This window comes from Tyto alba, unplaced genomic scaffold (genome assembly GCF_018691265.1).
Source record: "Tyto alba isolate M040663 unplaced genomic scaffold, T.alba_DEE_v4.0 Super-Scaffold_8, whole genome shotgun sequence".
NCBI lineage: Eukaryota > Metazoa > Chordata > Aves > Strigiformes > Tytonidae > Tyto > Tyto alba.
In genome coordinates, this window is record NW_024881329.1 from 348,316 (window position 1) to 367,527 (window position 19,212).

At 41.6% G+C, this 19,212-nt stretch overlaps 1 protein-coding gene across 2 annotated transcripts in view; it reads right to left on the minus strand.

The window, feature by feature from the left end:
- The window catches only part of LRP5 (LDL receptor related protein 5), a 166,401-nt gene that overhangs the window by 12,284 nt on the left and 134,905 nt on the right, over positions 1 to 19,212 (minus strand). For both annotated transcript variants that reach the window (XM_042785220.1, XM_042785219.1), the window contains exons 14-18: positions 16,742 to 16,953; positions 14,595 to 14,785; positions 8,524 to 8,733; positions 6,178 to 6,303; positions 981 to 1,217 (exon numbers count right to left, since the gene is read on the minus strand). In XM_042785220.1, the coding sequence (XP_042641154.1) occupies positions 981 to 1,217; positions 6,178 to 6,303; positions 8,524 to 8,733; positions 14,595 to 14,785; positions 16,742 to 16,953 (976 nt within the window). The remainder of the gene's footprint in view (positions 1 to 980; positions 1,218 to 6,177; positions 6,304 to 8,523; positions 8,734 to 14,594; positions 14,786 to 16,741; positions 16,954 to 19,212) is intronic.

A 19,212-nucleotide genomic window follows, 5' to 3' on the forward strand; every position in this document is an offset into this window, starting at 1 on the left:
CCACTGAGTGAGTAGAGCCAAGGGTCCTGAGGCTTCACAGGGCAAGAGCCATGCTACTGAATAGGCTCCTGAAATTTTGTACAGCTCTAAGAAGCCATGGTGCCAGCTCATAGTCAAGTGTCTGTTTCAGCTGTGCCTTGATACTAGACAGAGAATATGCAAGTTTTTCCATCAACCAAAGGATGATGCAAATACACCCATCCATGCTTCTCACCTGGACCTAGATCTGATGGCTGACTGCATACAAAGCAGTTGCAGCAGCAAGAGTTCCTTGGACTTTATTCCACAGATTTAACATAGAAAGGTACACCCAGGTTTATAAGTATCAGCTTGTGAAGAGTAAACTATCAGAACATCCAGTTCAGCTACAAGATTAAGTTTCTCTCTTCCGCTCTATGGCACCTTGCGGTGACTACTGTCCGAAGGCGAAGCGGACACCGTGGAAACTGTGCAAGGCAAAATGGTAATTATGCAGGAAAAAACCTCATGTGGTAAGTTCTGCCAATTTCTTTCCTGTTTTCATTCTGAATAAGGATTAAAGATACTCTCCCCAATCTCCTTCATATCTATAGTTACATGGTCAGCAATTTATGTAGCTACAGAGAAGCTTCATGTGAGCAACAAAATAAAAATAAGGGAAAGAAAAACAGACTCAGTGGATAGCTTAGTTAGGCTTATGGTTAAGTCTGTTTTCCCCATCTGAAACTAAAAATCATCCATCCATCCATCCATCCATCCATCCATCCATCCATCCATCCATCCATCCATCCATCCATCCATCCATCCATCCATCCATCCATCTATCTATCTATCTATCTATCTATCTATCTATCTATCTATCTATCTATCTATCTATCTATCTATCTATCTATCTATCTATCTATCTATCTATCTATCTATCTATCTAACTATCTCAAGAACAGTTAGAATCCCACATGGAAGCTTATGTTAGAATAATGAATTCAGGAAAATTAACTTACTATCACAATCCGCTTCATCGGATTTATCTTGGCAGTCAATTTCTCCATTACACCTCAAGTGTGCATCAATACACTGTCCTTTTTCACATTGGAACTGGGATGCAGAGCATATGGGGCAACTATCTTCATCACTCTGGTCATCACACTCGGGAAATCCATCACACCGCCATGCCATTGGGATACAGTCAATCTCTCCAGTTGCACAGGTAAACTGGTCTGGGGAACAAGTTGGAGGTTCTGGAGAAAAACAAAACAAATCACACTTGTGTATTCAATTTTAGCCCTTACCACAGAGTAAAAATGTGACAGACATTTTCAAGAAAAACATATTTATTCCTGGACTGAAGTATTGTCTGTGACAATAAGATTACAGCAAAGAGGAAAACATGATTGAAATTTTGCCAACTTTATAACAAGAACTGGATGCATGCTGATTGAAGAATCTTTCTCTAGCAGGCAAGCACTGAACTAAGGACAAGAACTACAAATACTTTGGCTCTAACAGCCACCTTTTGGAAGACACTGTCATACACATAAATTCATATAAATACACAATTTCTGATTGCAAACCACATTCTACACAATTTTAATCCCTGAAATTACATTAACCTGGAACAAATCTTCATAAAAAAACCTGGCACATTGGGTTAATTGGCAATGAATACATCTAAAACATGTAACTTCTGCTGCTACAATATCTGCTTCTCTATTTTTCCAGTGAGTTCTCCACAAACGAATTTCTGTGTGTGTGTGGCTGGGTTTTGTTAGCAGGGAAGGGGCTACAGCAGTGGCCTCTGTGAGAAGCTTCTCAGAGCTCCCCCGGCTTTAAGTCAGACCCACCTCTGGCCAGGGCCAAGCCAACTAGTGATGATGGCTGCGCCTCTGTGATAACTTATTTAAGGAGGGGGTACCTGCAGCAGAGAGAAGAGGATGAGGAGTTAGGCAGATACCTCTGCAAACACTGAGGTCAGATGAAGAAAGTGGTAGGAGGGGGATGTGGGCCAGAGCAGAGACCCTCCTGCAGCCCGTGGTGAGAGAGCAGGCTGTGCCCCGCAGCCCAGGCAGGTCACCGGTGGAGCAGATGCCACCTGCAGCCCATGGAGGACCCCACAGCAGAGCAGGCAGCTATGATGAATGTCGTGGTTTGAGCTCAGAGGGCAACTGAGCACCATACAGCCGCTCACTCCGCCCTTCTCCCCCAGTGATGAGAAGGGACAAATAAGCCAGGCTTGGGATTCGAGGTAGGACCGGAAGGGGAAAATCACCCATTATGGTCATGGGCAAAAGGCAGACTCATTAGAGGAAGAAAAAAAAGAACATACATTTATTATAGACACTAACACCAACACGTAACAGAGTAGGACAGTGAGAAGCATTGCCACATCTTGAGAACACCTTCCCCCCACCCCTCCCTTCTTCCCAGGCTCAGCTCTGCTCCCGATATCTCTACCTCCTCCCCCAGCGGCACAGGGGCAGGGAATGGGGGGTGCAGTCAGTGCTGCCGCTTCTGCCATCTTCAGTGGGGGGAGCTTCTGGAACTTCTCCCCCTGCTCCAGCATGGTCTGCCTCTCACAGGAGACAGTCCTCCACAAACCCTTTCCGACGTGAGTCCCTCCCACAGGCTGCAGCCCTTCCCGAGCTGCTTCAGTGTGGGACACCCCCGCATGCTGCAATCCTCCCAGCACTGAACTAGAACATTGGGGATACTTTTTTCCCACCAGATTCTGGCCTTCTTCAGCACAGTCATCTTCACCAGCCATGCAAAAAACACAGGCCATAAATCAGTGTCTGCTCCACCGTAGATCTCCATGGGTGACGGGGGGGGCCGCCCTGCCATCTCCCCACAGGATACAGGGGGGTCTCTGCTCCGGCACACCTCCCCCCTCCTTTCTTCCTCCGTTCCTCCACTGACCTTGGTGTTCACGCAGCTGCAGCAACTCCTCCTCACAAGTCCCACTGCTCCTCACCACGTCCCTTCTTAAATACGTTATCGCAGAGGTGCAGCCGATTGGCCCAGTTTTGGTGCAGAGTTGGGGCTGACTTGGAGCTGGGGGAGCTTCGAGAAGCTTCTCACAGGGGGCCGCCCCGATAGCCCCCTCCCCTGCTACCAAAAAACCCCACCACTCACTCAAAACCAGAAGACTGAAGAATGTCAGGACTCTGAGGGCAGCCTGTGCTGGAGCAGTCTGTTGCTGGGAGGACTGCAGCCTGTGGGAGGAACCCACGCTGGAGCAGCTCAGGAAGAGTTGTAGACCTGTGGGAAGGGCTCACATGGGAGAAGCTTGTGGAGGACTGTCTCCCACGGGAGGGAGCCCACGTTGGAGCTGGGGAGGAGTGTGAGGATTCCTCCCCCTGAGGAGGAAGGAGCGGCAGAAACAACAGGTGACAAACTGACTGCAACCCCCATCTCCTGCCCCCTGCACTGCTGGTGGAGAGAAATTGGGAGCAAAACTGAGCCCGGGAAGAGGGAAGGGGTGGGGGAAAGGCGGTCATTTTTAAAAATGTGGTTGCATTTCTCACTATCCTACTCTGATTTGATTGGTAAATTAGCGGTGGTGGTGTTGTTCAAATTAAGTTGATCTTCTTCCCCAATCGAGTCTCTCTTATGCCCATGACCATAATGAGTGAGCCATCCCTCCCTGCCCTTGTCTCGATCCCTGAGCCTTTTGTTGTGTTATTCTCTTTCTCCTCTCACTGGGTGGGAGGAGTGATTGAACAGCTGTGTGGTGCTCAGTCGCCGTCTGGCCTTAAACCATGACACTGAGTCAGGTACGGACTGAAAAACATGAACGGAGGAAAAATATGTTAAGGCCTGTCAGACATTAAGTTAAGTCCTCTTGCTGGAAAGTCTCTGGGCTGCTGGTCAGTGGAGGTTCAGAGCAGCCTGAGAAGCACTGTTGGCCTGCCCTGATCTTATATTCTTTCACTGTGGTCAGAACACTGGATGTTGTGCGCAGCCATTTTTATGTTTGTTGGACCCAAGAAAGCTGGGACTTCCTTCAAATTTGACTCTTCCTGGCCCCCAGGATCTTAGCATTAATCCATTCCACATCCATACTGTTGTTCAAGTTGCAAACACAGATTGATAGCATTACACAGCAGCTCCAACCTCATGTAGAGATGCAACAATTATGCTGTAATAAGGCATTCATAGTTGCTTTCTTCAGAAAGTCAAAAGTCAAAGACAATTCAGATCAAGAATCTATTGCAAAAAAATGCTCCTAATTCTTATATACAGCAAATTAGCACACACTTTTTCACCACTAGCATCAATGAACAAAACAGTCAATGGGTAAGTTCCTTCAGTTGTTATCAGTAGCAATTATGTTCAGAATGAGGGTCCATCTAATAACACCACTGCAGCAAACAGGTGTATTTCCATTGATTTCAAAAGTTGCTCAGTCAAATCCTGGTGACGTAATTAAATCAGTTAACAGAGGCAGGCACTAGTCCCCACAGCTGCTGTTACTAGCTAATGCTCTAATGCTTTATCACTTGGATTAACAGAGTATCACATCATACCCCGTCTATGACAACAATACTGAGCAAGTCGCAGGTGTGCTCTGACACTGGGTGGTAACACTCCTCTGGAAGCCCAGTGAGCTTTTATTAACATTCAGGCTCAGGAATGGACTTCACAAAGAACCCAACAAAAGGAAACCTCAGTTGTAAGCAATGACAAGACTTTTGTATGAGTATTTTTCTCTTGAGGGTGGTGTTACAGATCCTAGAACTATGCAGTTACACGAAAAACATTTTTGAAGTGCTGCTGTCCTTCCTTCATTAGGGAGAAAAGTTCAAGAATGAGAGTCAAGTATAATCAAGAGCTTGAAAAACAATATGCAAATAAAAATCCAAATGCATTTGATTTTTGAAAATTTTATGATTTTAAGTTTCTGACTTATGATTATTTGGTGTCATAATATAAGAATTACAAACGTAGCCAGTGACCTGACAGGTGTAGGTAAGATAAAGATGCCAGGTACAAATATTAAAATAATTTTTGAGTTAAATTTTGATATGAGTGCGATGTTTAATGTTTAGTGTGCAACATTTAATGTTGCATTATGGTTGCACTTGACAGGCACAAGTTTGCATTTAAAAACTTGCCAAAGGTACATTGACAAAAGATCTCCAGCCAAAATAGCTATTAATCTGTTTTGAAATACTGGCTGTTGGTTGCTACTATGGCAGGCAAGATAGGTTAAAATGTTGTTGCAGGCTTAGTGGAGGATTAGAATAAAAAAAACAGACAATGAAACAGAGGGCCCTTGATTTTTAGATTTACAGCTGAAGGAAACGAAGGAGTGGGATGTAAGAACCTCTCATTTGCCATGTTGCGCAACAACAGTAGAGCAAGAAATATAAGTAGATTGATTTTTTTGTGTCCTGACCCGTTCCCCCACCCGCAATGTAAACAGCACTGCTCCGAAACCACATAGCATGTTGTGGTCATGGGAAAGAAAACAGTTTATAATGGAAAGACTGTCCCATGGGAGGTCAGAGTTCAGCCAGAAAATGAAATCCACAGCAAAATGAATACATAAAAAGAAGTCAAGAGGACCAACAGAGCCAAATGATTTAAGATAGAATGCCTCCCAAAAAGAAACAATGTTTTGTTTTGTTTTGTTTTGAATCCCCTCTGCAAGTGTAATGTAACAATTTTCAAAAATCCTGGGATTGTGAAAGGGAAGTCTAAAGGAAAAGTCTATCACACAGAAAGATGAGAGCCACCTTAATTAAAAAGTATTGCAATGGAGCTTTTGGCCTACATTTCATAACTAGACAGTACAATGTTTCATGTTAGAGGCCAAATTCATTTGAAAGACTGGAGTATCATACTGTGGGAATCATGCACAATTTCTGCTGCTAGGTCATCATGGGTTGGTGCAACATCATCGTATAAGCATTTGTTTAAAGTACAAACCTGTCACATGATACAATTATAAAAATCTCAGTAGAAGATGCAAGTATTTTAAGGTCAAACAAGAATATTCTGCTCACAGTGAAAATTCACATATGTCCAAAAACTGAAGCAGAAGACAGCTGGTAGAAGAGTCAAATGTCAATTTAACACCACGTGTAGGAAAAACACTTGTGTGATTCCACATTTGGGATTGGAATGCAACCTCAACCCCCATCTTTTTTTTTTTTTTTTTATGTAAACTGCTTAGCAGTACCGATAAACTTAACTCACCTCCACATGTTAAGAGATTCTGTAGAAGCACAAGGTGCTCGGGGCATGAACATCTTGGAGTCCCATCCCCTTTGGCAATGCAGATGTGCGAACACCCGCCATTGTCCCGGGAACATGGGTGCACAGCTGGAGAAACACACAGAAAAGAATATTAGCATAAAAGAAATCATAACTACTCCTAGTCAGGGCAAACTCACAAAACCACCTGCAAACCACTTCTGTTCAAGTAACCAAGATTTCACTACAAATTAATAGGAAGATAAATGCAGGATTTTTCAGTTCAGTGTTCAAAAGCTGATTTACTACTTCCTGAGGACTACATTTCTTGCAGTCACAGTGATATGGAGACCTTTAAAGGACTTCTAAAAAGAATTTGGGAGCTCAGGTGAAGAGGAACAAGAGGAATATTTGAGAAGGTCACATGTACAGCTTACCTAGGCATCCCACCCGCATTTCTAGTGAAGCCAGGCAACAAGAATTCACGTATGTCACTGCAGAATGTCAACCCCCAAAAACCTCAGAAATGCTCATTTAATCTTAAAGAGCTCTTAATAGTCAGCTCTTCCACCTCCATGTTACAAAATTGGAATATAATCACACACAGTTGTTTTGGTTTTTTTTTTTTTTTTTTTTAAGATAGGAAGCTACATGGCTGTGTTCCCCAATCCGTTGCCCAGAAGCACTGAGTACCTGCGAGCTGCTAACAGAATCACTCTAAATGAACATTAGGTGGATAAGAAACAGGCACAGAGAAACGAGGTCACTAACGGAAGACTCCAGCGCTACAGAGTCAGAAGAGACCCAGTCTCCTGCCTGCTTATTCGAGCTGACAGTTGAGCATCTGCTGGAGCGATTTGTGGGGCTACAGCCTGTGTTATTTGTGATGCTTCTGAACAGTGCATTCTTTACTACCAGTAAGGACCAGGAATTTCCAGAGAAGAAACGGTATAGATATCGTAATTTCTGTGCCAAAGTTGTTTTCCACCTGTCCAGGCTTCTCAGCAACCTGCCATTACTCTTAACAAATTCATTAATTTAATACAGTGTTGGAGACACTACTGTTTGAGACACGGGTTGCTAGCAGAAAAAGTGCATGCATGTATACTTGTGTGGGCATGCACACATGTGCGTATGTATTTTTATTCCCCTGTTGTAACAGAAGCCACCTATAGAGTACAGTTTTCAGCTTCAAAAGGTGATTCCTTTCAGTGTAACTTAGAAGAAACAGTACTCTTGCCATAAAAAACAAATTTTTTTAAAAACACATGGGATACAATATTTATTTTAAGTGCTGAGAATTAAAGAGAAAATTCTTTTTGCATCGTTCAGTAGTACCTTTGAAATACACTAAAAATATGCAAAATGGCACAGAAGTAAAACTGGGGATTATCACAGAGTCTACTACAGTTTAAACACTTATGCTACCTTATTTGTAACAGCTTACCCACATAGGGAAGTTTGAAAATACTTTCAGCTCTCACAGAAGCTAATGTATGTGGCACAGAGGGTTGCGAAGTGGAATTATTTCTTCTGAAAATTAAAACATTATACACAAATATACCCTCCCTATATAAGACAACTCATCACAGGTAACAAAGTTGAAAGAGGCCACTGTCATTAGCCCTCTGTTTCCCACATCTTTTTTATGCTTTTATATTTTCTTTTATATTCCTGTTAAGCAGAAGGAGCTGTAGGCTGTCACTGTGAGGTTTCTTTAAAGACGTTTCTATACTCTCCCTCAGACAACAGGAACTTGGACCACCAGTCCAAAAAAAGAAGGTCCTGCATGCATGACCCCTTTCAGAAGGGAGCACCTAAAATGGCTCCACTCCTGATGGGAGAGAAATTCCACTACCACAATAACTCCTTGTAGGAGCTTCCTGCCCATTCTCCTTCCCTCACTGGAGGCTTTTACATCACCAGTTGTGCTGAGTCAAATCAGTCATGCTTTGCACAGGGGGCTGAAAATCTTGGAGAAAAGGCAAGTACCATCCTTTTCTTTCTTTTTGAAGGTTTTTTTCAAGTCTTATACTTGGGTGTACTTAAAAAATTAACAACCATAATTGTAAGTAGCTTTTAAAGTGAATTCAATATCATGCAAGCTTGTACAAAGCTGGTAACTAAGTGCCATGAAATCACATATTCTAGCTGTGCAGAAATACTCCTCTGGACAAGAACGAGGAACTTGTTCCTCCTCCTCTTCTAGGATCCTGACTGGCCAAGCTGAAAACTCTCCATGGCTGGCTTGAAGCCTGCTGGGCAACGTTATTACAATCTTCAGCTGGATGAGGACTTTGAGAGACAGTGACCAAGAGTGAGAGACATCAGATACTGAAATAAACTCACAGAATTCCTCCATATCAAGCTCTTCCACAGCATGAATGCCTGTCAGGTGGGCAATTCGCCCTTGAATTCTAGTCCTTTTGTACCCGTTCATTTTCTCCACTCTCTCAATCATCTGCTGCTGACGATCAATCCAATACAAGTGATTCCCCAGCACAGTGAGTCCCATCGGCTGAAGGATGTTGGAGTCCTCCAGGGTCACCCGGTTAGCACCTGAGATGAACAAAACCAAAAACTAGCTTTACACTAGTTGACTTTTTGAAACTAATTTAATTTCAAAAACCCAAACCAAACCCCGCAAATAGTTAGCTATTAGATCACCGGCTTCATTTGTCTACGCAGACCAAGGTTTTGCTGTTCAGTCTCATCTCAGGTAAATGCAACTCGTTGCCATGTTGTGAGGTCAAGCAGGTACAGCATGAAACACAGCACATCCTTGCATATACTGGCTGATCAGCCAGCTCATGTTCACGTGTTCCGTTACATGTGCAGTCCCTAAAAGCTTGTGGCACCAACACAGACTCAGCTCTTGGGCCAAAATTTTCAAGATACATTCACACATTGAGCAGTACACTCTGTTAGAATCTACAAGCAAGAGTGAAATACAACCAACTAGCTTCACTGCCACTACTCAAATAAAACACACTCATCATGATAAGCAAGAGTCAAGTGCACAAACCCTGTCATATGTCACAGCCACAGAGATATGATCATGAAAGAAAAGCTCATATTCTAACAAACAGCCACAATTCTTTCTTCACCTTCTCTTTTTTCTTCAGTAACCAACCAGAAAACTGAAACTCCAAGTAAATCAGCATTCTCTCAAACAGGAACACTATGAAATACTCGGGTTTTCTGCTCTATAGAAATGTGTAAAAACCAGGTTAAGTAAAAATGCATTTTTATTTTAACTGCTTGCAGTCTTCTACTGTGTGCTGCCCTACACTTAGTGGCATCTAATTGTTGCTTTTGTTTTGCTTGTTTAGAGTGAACAAGAGATTCCAAATTATTCTATTAATTCACAGAAACCACTTTGAGGCTGTGTATGTCTATGTATACTGGATGTATTTGATTTTAAAAATGAGAAATCAAAACAAAATCATAACTTGATGCTTTTTCTGCTTTCATATTTCATTTTGGAATAAAGACCTTATGTCTGTTTGTGTTTAAAAAATAAAAGTTTTGAGTATCTATACAAAGTGAGATTATAGAATCTGTATACATAGTAAGAATGCTATGAGCCCTGGATTTAACTAGTTTGCTGCATAAATCACGTAGAACTCCGCCAGGCATAAGGATGCAACATTTATTTCAGTTCCAGTTTCTATTAGTTTTGCACATAAAATTACCACCTAGCGATGACTCTTGCTTGACTGTCGTAACAAACAGCATGCATTCAAATCAAATGTAGTTGTAAATTAATCAGAAATTCTTGGACTTGCAATTGGGGTTTTAGTTCCTTAGCCCCGAATTTCTTTTGTTTCCAAACCAATAAGGAAGACATCTTTGTTTCATTCCATTTTCAGAAGAAACGTGCATGAACTGTATGTGACAGAACAGTTCTGGTTGTAATCTGATGTGTCTATTATTGCATACACTTCCAAGGTACCACTAGATTATACTCTTGTAGAGTAGAAGAACATAACAGATGCACCTACACTAATTTCACTAAATGGGCATGAAACCTGACCCATAGTACTACTCTCTAGCAGTGCAGTTCCCGAGATGTTCTTTGTCTTCTCCTGAACAGGTCTTCAAATTTAAAAATACTAAGAAATATTTTGACAGAAGAAGGAAATCAGTGAATAAAGCACAGGCTGCTTTCTTCATTTGCCCTGCAACCTGCTGAGCACCCTGACCTCCTATGAACTTCAGTGTCATTAGATCTTTCAATGACTGTCCTTTTGCCAGACCAAGGCTCACATTTTGACCCAAAAGCACAATTTTCAACTGCATTCAAGATACTGCCAAAAATAGGAAAGCCTCATTTCAGTTCAACATAAAGAAAACTCCTGCCTTCAAGATTTTCTAAGCGCTAAATTGCTCATCCATTTAGAAATAAAAGGCAAGCTGGTTTCCTGAAGGATATCCTGAAGGCAGTCTGTAATCATGAATACAATAGATGCCAGGTGACATTTACAAGCTAACAGTCCTGCTAGAATCTTAGCCTGTTTGAACAGCCTCCCAAATCCAGGCCTAAACCAGACCACATTTAATGGCTTTTGGGGGGTGTACATCAAGCATCATCTTTTTTCTCCCTCAGCTGCAAAAAGCTGGACACTGGTGATTTGGGAAGCTGCTGGAGATACCACTGGATAAGGTGATTAATCTATGCTATAATTACGTTGGATTTGATCTTGAGTAAATGACAGTCCAAATTATTAATAAATACTTTTAAAAGAAGAGGCAAAGGGCACTCACAGCACTGGATGACACCATGAAATTGTTGTTTAGAAGAATGATCAAAATTAAAAACTTGATCTGAATAAATAAAGGATATTTTCAACAGATATGGGTAGAACAAAAAAGAGAAAACATGTTACAAGTAAAGGAGTGTTGAATTTCCATAGTAATGAAATACTTTGATTAACAGAATGAAACAGATGTGTAATCTTTTCAAGATGGAAATCAATAGTTAAATGTAAAGAACATTAAGCTAGAAGGACACATAATTCCTCTAAAGTCTAACTGGAAAGAAAAGCATGTTTTCACTGCAGCGATTTTATAGCTTTTCCAGTCACTTCGCCAATAATATAGAACACTATTTTCTAATTGACTGGTGTGGCAGACAAGTTATTTGCAAATTGTTTATGTATGTCTGAAAAGCATCAGCAACTTCAACTGAAAAATTCAAGAACCTTGTAAAGAAAACTGTGAGACAGGCTTATACTTCTTTCAACCTTCTCTGAAAGTTAGGCATTGGAGGTCTGAGTTTATTGCATGATTTAGCAGGATGCTGTCAAATCAGAGTGTAGTGCAAGCTTCGGAAATCTCCATAACCACACCATCTCCCCAAGCCTACAAGGGAACAAGGTTGTCTAGACCAGTCAAATTGGCACGAAGGATGCCATACACAATTTTGGTCAAATTTATTCAGCAGCCTCAGTTTACACTAAAATGCTTTTGCTGATATATGCTGATATTAAAGTGTTTTGCTCAGAAAATACTTTTTAGAGGAATTAATTCAAGCAAACATAACTTTGGCTGTCAAATTTCTTCTGAAGTTGTGATGCAAGACTGCAAAATACTTTAAAATAAAAATATGCTGTTAATTTATTTAAAAAATCAACAGCTCAGTGAATCAAATTACAGTGAGCTCAGTTGGATCAAATACAATCATAGATTTCTGGTTACATGGTACATATCCTCCACTTAATAAATCATGTTTTATTTTAATCCTGTAGCTTTCTCCTGCTCTTATCTTACCCACAGGGTTTGATTTTTTAGCTGTGACCCCATCAAATAAACATGCACTAAAATCTTTGTTTCAATATTAACAAGAGAAAGTTTAGTTTTCCCTGTAAAAAGATCCAAAGAATTGGATTAAAATATGTATCTCCAATATGCAAACATAGGCTTACATGGTGTCCTGGTTTGGGCTGGAATAGAGTTTATATTCCTTTTGGATAACTAGAATAGTGCTGTGTTTTGGATTCAGCATGGGGTTTGGTATGAGAAGAGTGCTGATAGCACACTGATGTTTTTGGCTGCTACTGAGATTGCAAGGACTCTCCGACTCCCCATGTCCTGCCCGTGCACAAGGGCACAGGGAGCAGGGAGGGAGCATGGCCAGAGCTCCTGACCCTAACTGGCCAGTGAAATATTCCATATCATGGAACGTCATGCTCACTATATAGAGGAGGGGTCCTTGGGAAGGGGCTCTCTCTCTCTCTCTCTCTCACTTCCAGGATTGTGACTGTGGGATCTTGATATTTCGGGATCACTGGCCGGGAACAGGCTGGGTATTGGTCAGCGCGTGGTCAGCAATTGCATTGTGCATTGCCCGTTTATATTTTCTATTACAGTCATTGTTTGCATTTTATTACCATTATTAAACTGTTCCTATCTCAACCTGCGAGTCTCCCTTTACCCCTCCAATTCCCTCCCCCACTCCCACGTGCGGGGGGAGGGTGGGTGAGTGGCTGTGAGGTGGTTGGCTGCCAACCAGGCTCAAACCACGACACATGGAATTTTAGTGTCACGAAAAGGAAGAATGCACACAAAGGAAGCTGCAATCACAGTATACAATTACCAGCATGTGATGACCTGGCTGCTGATTTATTCACATATCAGTCTACACAAGTCCTACTGTCAGGTCTTATTAATTCAAGACTTAGATCTAAACCAGTAATAAACAGATTCCTCTGCATTTTATGCTGTACTGTGCAAGGACACTGTCCATCTTCCAATCCGTAACATGACAAGCAAGAAGCACCTGCCCCCAGCTGCCAGCTGTGACTCAAACTTGCATGCATGCTAAATCAAAGGGGAAAAAAGGATGCTTATATATATACAAGTAGAAGACCTAGGCATAGGTAGGTCCACTGTCTGCTACAGCTTCGTTAAGTAATATGGCACCCTATTACATAGGGGCCACCTTTTTATCTGTAGCAGCACTAGCTATTGGTCCCATCCTCCCTTCTCAATTTCTGCTTTGTACATTCCCCCTCTCCCAAACCATATGATTTCCACATAATCTTCTTTGGTGCCTCTTCTCTCTCTCTTGCGTTTGTGGATACCATTTCAGCCACAATATCTGCATGATAGGAAGTTTTTCCATCTTGTCATTTCACTTTTGGATTTCCTCTTACAGTACTTCACCTTTCATCACTTGACAAAACCCTCTCAGTATCTCTGATGCATTTTGTGTTATGTGTCCCACTCTGCCAACCTTTTCTTCTCAAACACAGGTCAAATTTTGTCTCACTCCTATCTTCTTTTCTCCTACAAATTTTTATAGGTTCTCTGACACCTATCTTGGATTGAATATCTTGTGGATACACAAGCAGTTTGACAATAACCCCCTATCCAGCTTGATAACTGAGGAAAGACATGGGCTGCTTTACCTTCCCAGCTCCAGCTTCATGGTTTTATCCCCTCTCTGGCAGAAAAGATCTGAGTCTGACCTTGAATCAGTTTCAGGTGCTCAAAAGTGAACTGTTCTTGTAAAAAAATGAACAATTTTATCCTGTTTTAGTTCACTGCCTCACTACAACACAAAGGAAGGATGTGACTACATGGCAGGAAGAGTCACCAAAAATTGGAGAATCAGCCTTTTATGGCAGATGCCAATCACTAGAACAGCCCAGCTTCTACTCCTTCACACTAGTTCACTTCTCTCTGCCCTTCCTTTAAGAGTTTCATTACTTGATACATTGATGATGATCAAATCATGAGTCAGAACGTAGGGCCACCAGATCCTCTGCGCGACACTGCTCATTAGGTGAGCGAGCCCATTTCTCTACTTCAGCACTATCAAGCGCTTTTAAAAGTCAATGAACAGTGCTCTCCAAGATCCATGGTGTGCTACTGCTATGGACGTGAAGTAATGTTTTATATTACAAATATGGGACAACTGCAATCAGTTGACATCCCTCCACTGTTCTGCAACACTGGTATTCCAGGTGAGCTGCCTTATCATCCATCTTAGCAAGAAAGCCATCTCCTTTCCTTCTGTTTGTTTTTCAAGCTAACTTGATTTACTAAGCTATAAACTTGAGAGAAAGAAAAATTGAAGACTTATGCAAACTTTTCAAACCACAAAGGAAAAAAAAAAAAGCACAGAGGAAGTGACTTAGGGGTTCCATGTCTGGCAACACCTATTTAAATCTGATCTTGCAAGAGCTGCTTTCAGAACATATCAAAAGTCAAATGGCTCTCTTGGAGGGTGGCAATCATTACAGTCATGTTTATTCCAATCACAACAAAGATGTGGAGCCCATCAGCAACTGTTATCTGCTGACTATGTCCACAGAACTGGCAGCAGTGCAGAGAGAAGTTACTGGGGTCAGCATCAAAGAGGGAATGATACATACACACACTCTGCTCCAAATGCTTTACTGCATACCACATACCTGACAAGTCACAGCTTTCGATGCGCTTCAGATCTGCATCCACCCAGAAGAGCTTTCCAAGCTTGTTGTCAATCACCAGTGCTACTGGTCGGATCAATCCAGTTGTAAAAAGCACTTCTCTCTCTGTGCCATCAAGGGCTGCACGTTCAATCTTGGGAGCTCGCTCTTGCATGTTGGTGAAGTACATGTACCTGGGAATAAAAGACATCAGCTGCTTAACTGAGAGCTTGAGAAAGGAGGCCACTCACCTTTGCACACAGGCTCTGTGTTGGTTTACACAGGGATGACTGCACTGACTGTTGCTCCCGGCGGCAAAGATGCAGATCTGTCAGCTGCAGAGCCCCAAACATTTGCTAACTGGCATACCGAGAGCCTGACATTAATAGCACTTATCCTTAATACACCAGGCCATAAAATGCCTCAGCACTCAGCACTGCTGTGCTGGCAGCATTGTTCCTGCAGGGAAGGTGGGGCTTGTAAGAGGCTAGCACAGACTTTCTGCAACCATCCTTGGGTAAAGCTGTCCCCATCTGTGAATCAAAGCCCAGCAGCTCTTTCTGACAAAAAACGTTAACTGTCACCTCCTCTCCTTCTGGGTTGCTTTCCTTCTCAGCAAGTAGAATCTCCTACCAAACTTGAGAGAAGCAAAGATCACAGAAGGAAGAACAACTGAGGATGGCATGTTCCTGATGTCTTAGTTCCATGAATTCTTTATATCTGCCTAAGTCAGTTCAGCTGCAAACAGAAGCAGTCTCTGCCCTCCCCCTGCGCAGGGAAAAAAGGGCTTGTGCACCCACATGATGAACTGAGAACTCCCTCGGGGAAAAGTCCACTATTTTTACAATGGTGGATACCATGGGCAAACTCCCGAATACAGCAGGCTACATAGCCTTTCATGATGGCACAAGGAGGGGAGGCAGCAGTCAGAATGTGCAGCCAAGGGGAGAGATGGAGGGAAGGGTTTCTGGAACTAAGGTAGGAGTTCGGTACACAGATCACTCATTCAACTCTCCCAGGTAGTCACAGTTTTCAGCAGTCTCTCCCCATCTTTTCCTCCTTTAACTTAAAACAGATTTAATCTCTAAATCATTTGAAAACCTGACTAGAAAAGTTGAAGAGTTTTAGAGATCAACAAGCCCAAACTCCCATTTTAATGGAGTAAGCAGATAAGCTTTTATAAATACAAGCTATGTCCAAGAGACTCAATCCCAGTAAGACTAGGATCTTTCCTCTAACCCCCCTCTCCTCGCACAAGCTTTTGAACTGTGAAGAGTACACTGAGTATTGTATAAAATATCAATTCTATAAATGCTCTAGAGAGAGTCTCTCGGTACTACTGTACCCACACAGTTACTAAACATTGTCATTCAACATATGTCAAGCACATGGTAAACCATTCGGTAGTAAATTGGGATTTAAGCATCTAACTAATTAAAAAGAACAGTAAAGGACCAACTTTGACCTCTAAGAATGAAGCTACCAACTATCTGAAGTGGAGATGGGGTTTGCTGAATCTAACCAAAACTGCTTCGCTGCAAAACAAGTTTTCTTCCTGTGGGAAATCACTCTAGTGCATCCTACCTGTTTTAATTAATTTCAGAAGTTTTTGAGATACACATCAAGGCAGAACAAACTTAAAAATGTATAGAACATAAGGGGTTTGTTTGTTCGTTTAACTTTATACATTAGCACGAATAGTTGTATTGTAGAAGAGATCCATTTTTTTTCCCGGAAACATTTCTTTTATGATGACCAAGCGTTTATGAGCCAGATGCCTGTATGCTGATATAAACACAGTGAAAACACTCTTGTTTTTCCTATGAGGTGCTGGGGCTGTGCACTCACGCAGCAAACATGATAAGGTGGTTTTGCTTTGCTTTCCCCACCTGGGCTGGTTCCTCACTATAACCAACCACACGGCTGTGTGAACATCTAAGCTGGAATGCCAGAGAAGGCAGCAAAGGAGGGAACAGGAAGAGAAAGCGGGGTACCTTTAAAAGCCAGAATCAGACAGGCAGTCACCTACACCCTGAACAATTAAATATGCAAAAATTCTCCTTTTTAGTACAGATGCAACACAAGATTCACACACACAGTTGACATATATCCCAAGAGTGCTCTGTATGACGTACATAAAGGAATCTCACCCTCGCTCTGCGTTCACTACAATGGCTCTGGGCTTGTCGTGATCCCCTCGCAGCACCATCCCAATGGCCTCGCCGTTCAGCCTGTGGACATTGACTGAATTTGTGGCCTCACAGGTCCAGTACAAGGTATGGCTGTATATATCGATGCTGAGGTCGTGTGGCTGCTTGTCTGGGTTCTGGCTTTGGTTTGGAGTACTCATGACAGTGAAAGGCTGCAAAACAACATTGGGGGAACAAGTTCGAGTAATTATTCTGACTACTGACTGAAGAACTCTGATTGCACAGAAAGCACGGTTTACCTACCTGATGGTCCAGAAACACCTGAAACCACCCAACAAGGAAACAACAAATCCAAGAAATGCGATAAAGTTTAACAAAAAACCAATTTCATTCAAACTGCGGATTAAAGGAAAAAACATCTGAACAAAATCTGCAAGATTATGCAAAACTCCCCAGAAAGCAGTTTTGGGGCCTCCTATAAGTAGAATTAATTAGCGGGAGATGGAAGAAAACAATAGTGCATGTTCACGCATGGAACAATCTTGAATGAAACAATGTAAGAAATAAGGCAGCCTTCTGGCCAAACCTGAACAGTTACACAGTCGGCTGAACAAAACCCTGTCTCTTCCCAAAGTCTCCTTAGTTTACTATTTGTAGTGTAGTAGATACTGATTTTCTTTCAGTCCTGGCTTCTTTTAAAAACTAAAATCTTTTAACGAAACTTGGTTCTGCTTGTTTACATGTCAAATGGCTACAGCTCTGCCTCACATCTATCCTAACAATATTACCTTGCTTTCACTCTCATGCCCTTATGATGGACCTTGCAAAACTTGACATTATTGCCAAGTTCCTGGAATCACTACCCTCAACCGCTCCCAATCTAACTAACATACTATTTACTACACTTTTTAACAATATGTTGAATACTAACATAGACTTCAATACTTTATTTCTGTGAAGAGCACTAGAGCATATTAAAAAAATCCCTAAAGGAAAATATTATTTCTGTTGCTTGTTTAACGTTACACAGGCTCCACTAGTGTACAGCCAATCCAAGTGCCATTGGGATACTAATACTGCTGGCAGGACTCCCAACATCAAAGTAGCCTTCAAAGGTCACTGCTTCTGTTGACATGATAATGGTGAGGGGAAAGTGGTGGCTTCCTTAAGTGTCCTAATGTGGCACTCCCAATCCAAACACAAGAACAGTAACAGGAAAAGTTCATAAGGGTCAAGAAAGCTGAAGACATCATTTCATGCTCAGCTTAAGTTAAATGCATTACCCAACACAGCACTAATTGTGAAAGTTATATTTTCACAATTTGGTTTTAAGCCTCCAAGTTTTGCATATCCATATACAGGCTTTTTTCTTTTCATATAAAGCTTTATCCCTATTCTGTCTTGACACTATGCTTAGAAATTAAATAATTCTTTTCCTGAAATCAAAGGTAACATTACCCAGACATGAAATTCATATGCATCATCTGCAAACAGCACAAATTAGCAAAATTAAGTAAATATAGTTAGTGAAAATTGGAAAGTCAAAATTTGCAGAGGATCTGCATCTTCAAAGCTGTGTGACCAGTGTAGAGGAAAACAAAGCAAATGAATCTCCACTGCAATTTGCACCTAGGAAGTACCAAAGAGAATCTAAACTACAACAATTAGCACCTAGTATAATCCCAAAAAGCAAGAGCAAAACTTCTTCAAAATTCATCCACAACCCAGCTAGCTGCTCATGCCAACATACCTCCTCCTCCCAATCTTAAAAGAAATGGCCAAAAAATAAAATCGTTATCTCTTCCTTTAAAGGAAACTGGAAAACCTCTGAGTCCTTAGATGCATGAAGAGACCAGTCCATTTCCACTGAGGTCATATTGTTTAGATACAACTGCCCAAGAACTAGGAAAATGTAACTTGTCCCTTCTCCATTTCATCTTAAATTCTTATTCAAACCATAATTTTAAAAGAATCTGTTATCTTGACATGGGAGTTAAGCTATGTTAACACATAACACCGCACGGAAGAACAGTTCACTTCTTTCCACTGTTGTGTGCATAACTAGCGCAAAAGAATAATGTCAGTAAAACAATTAAGCATGTGGATAAGCCTATCCCTATCTGGCACAGCAATCAACTCTACATTCACTCAGGGTTTAACTACAGCTTAGATAGCTGAGAGTTTTTATTTTGAGAGAGCTTTACAGTGATGACAATATTATCACACAGTTGGCATGCATGATACTGATTTTAGAATACAATTTATCTGCCCTGAGTATAAATAGTGAGTCTGCATTATTTCAGTGCCCATCCTTAACTGAAGATTGCAATTCAAGGCTTACAGTTTCAGATACATATGAAGTACTATATTCTATTACACTTCTTTGCGTCTAAATAAAAATCATGATCCTAAAAGCCTTCAGTAATTTTCACATAAAAATACATTAATAAGTGCTGGCAAGAGTGAAGTTT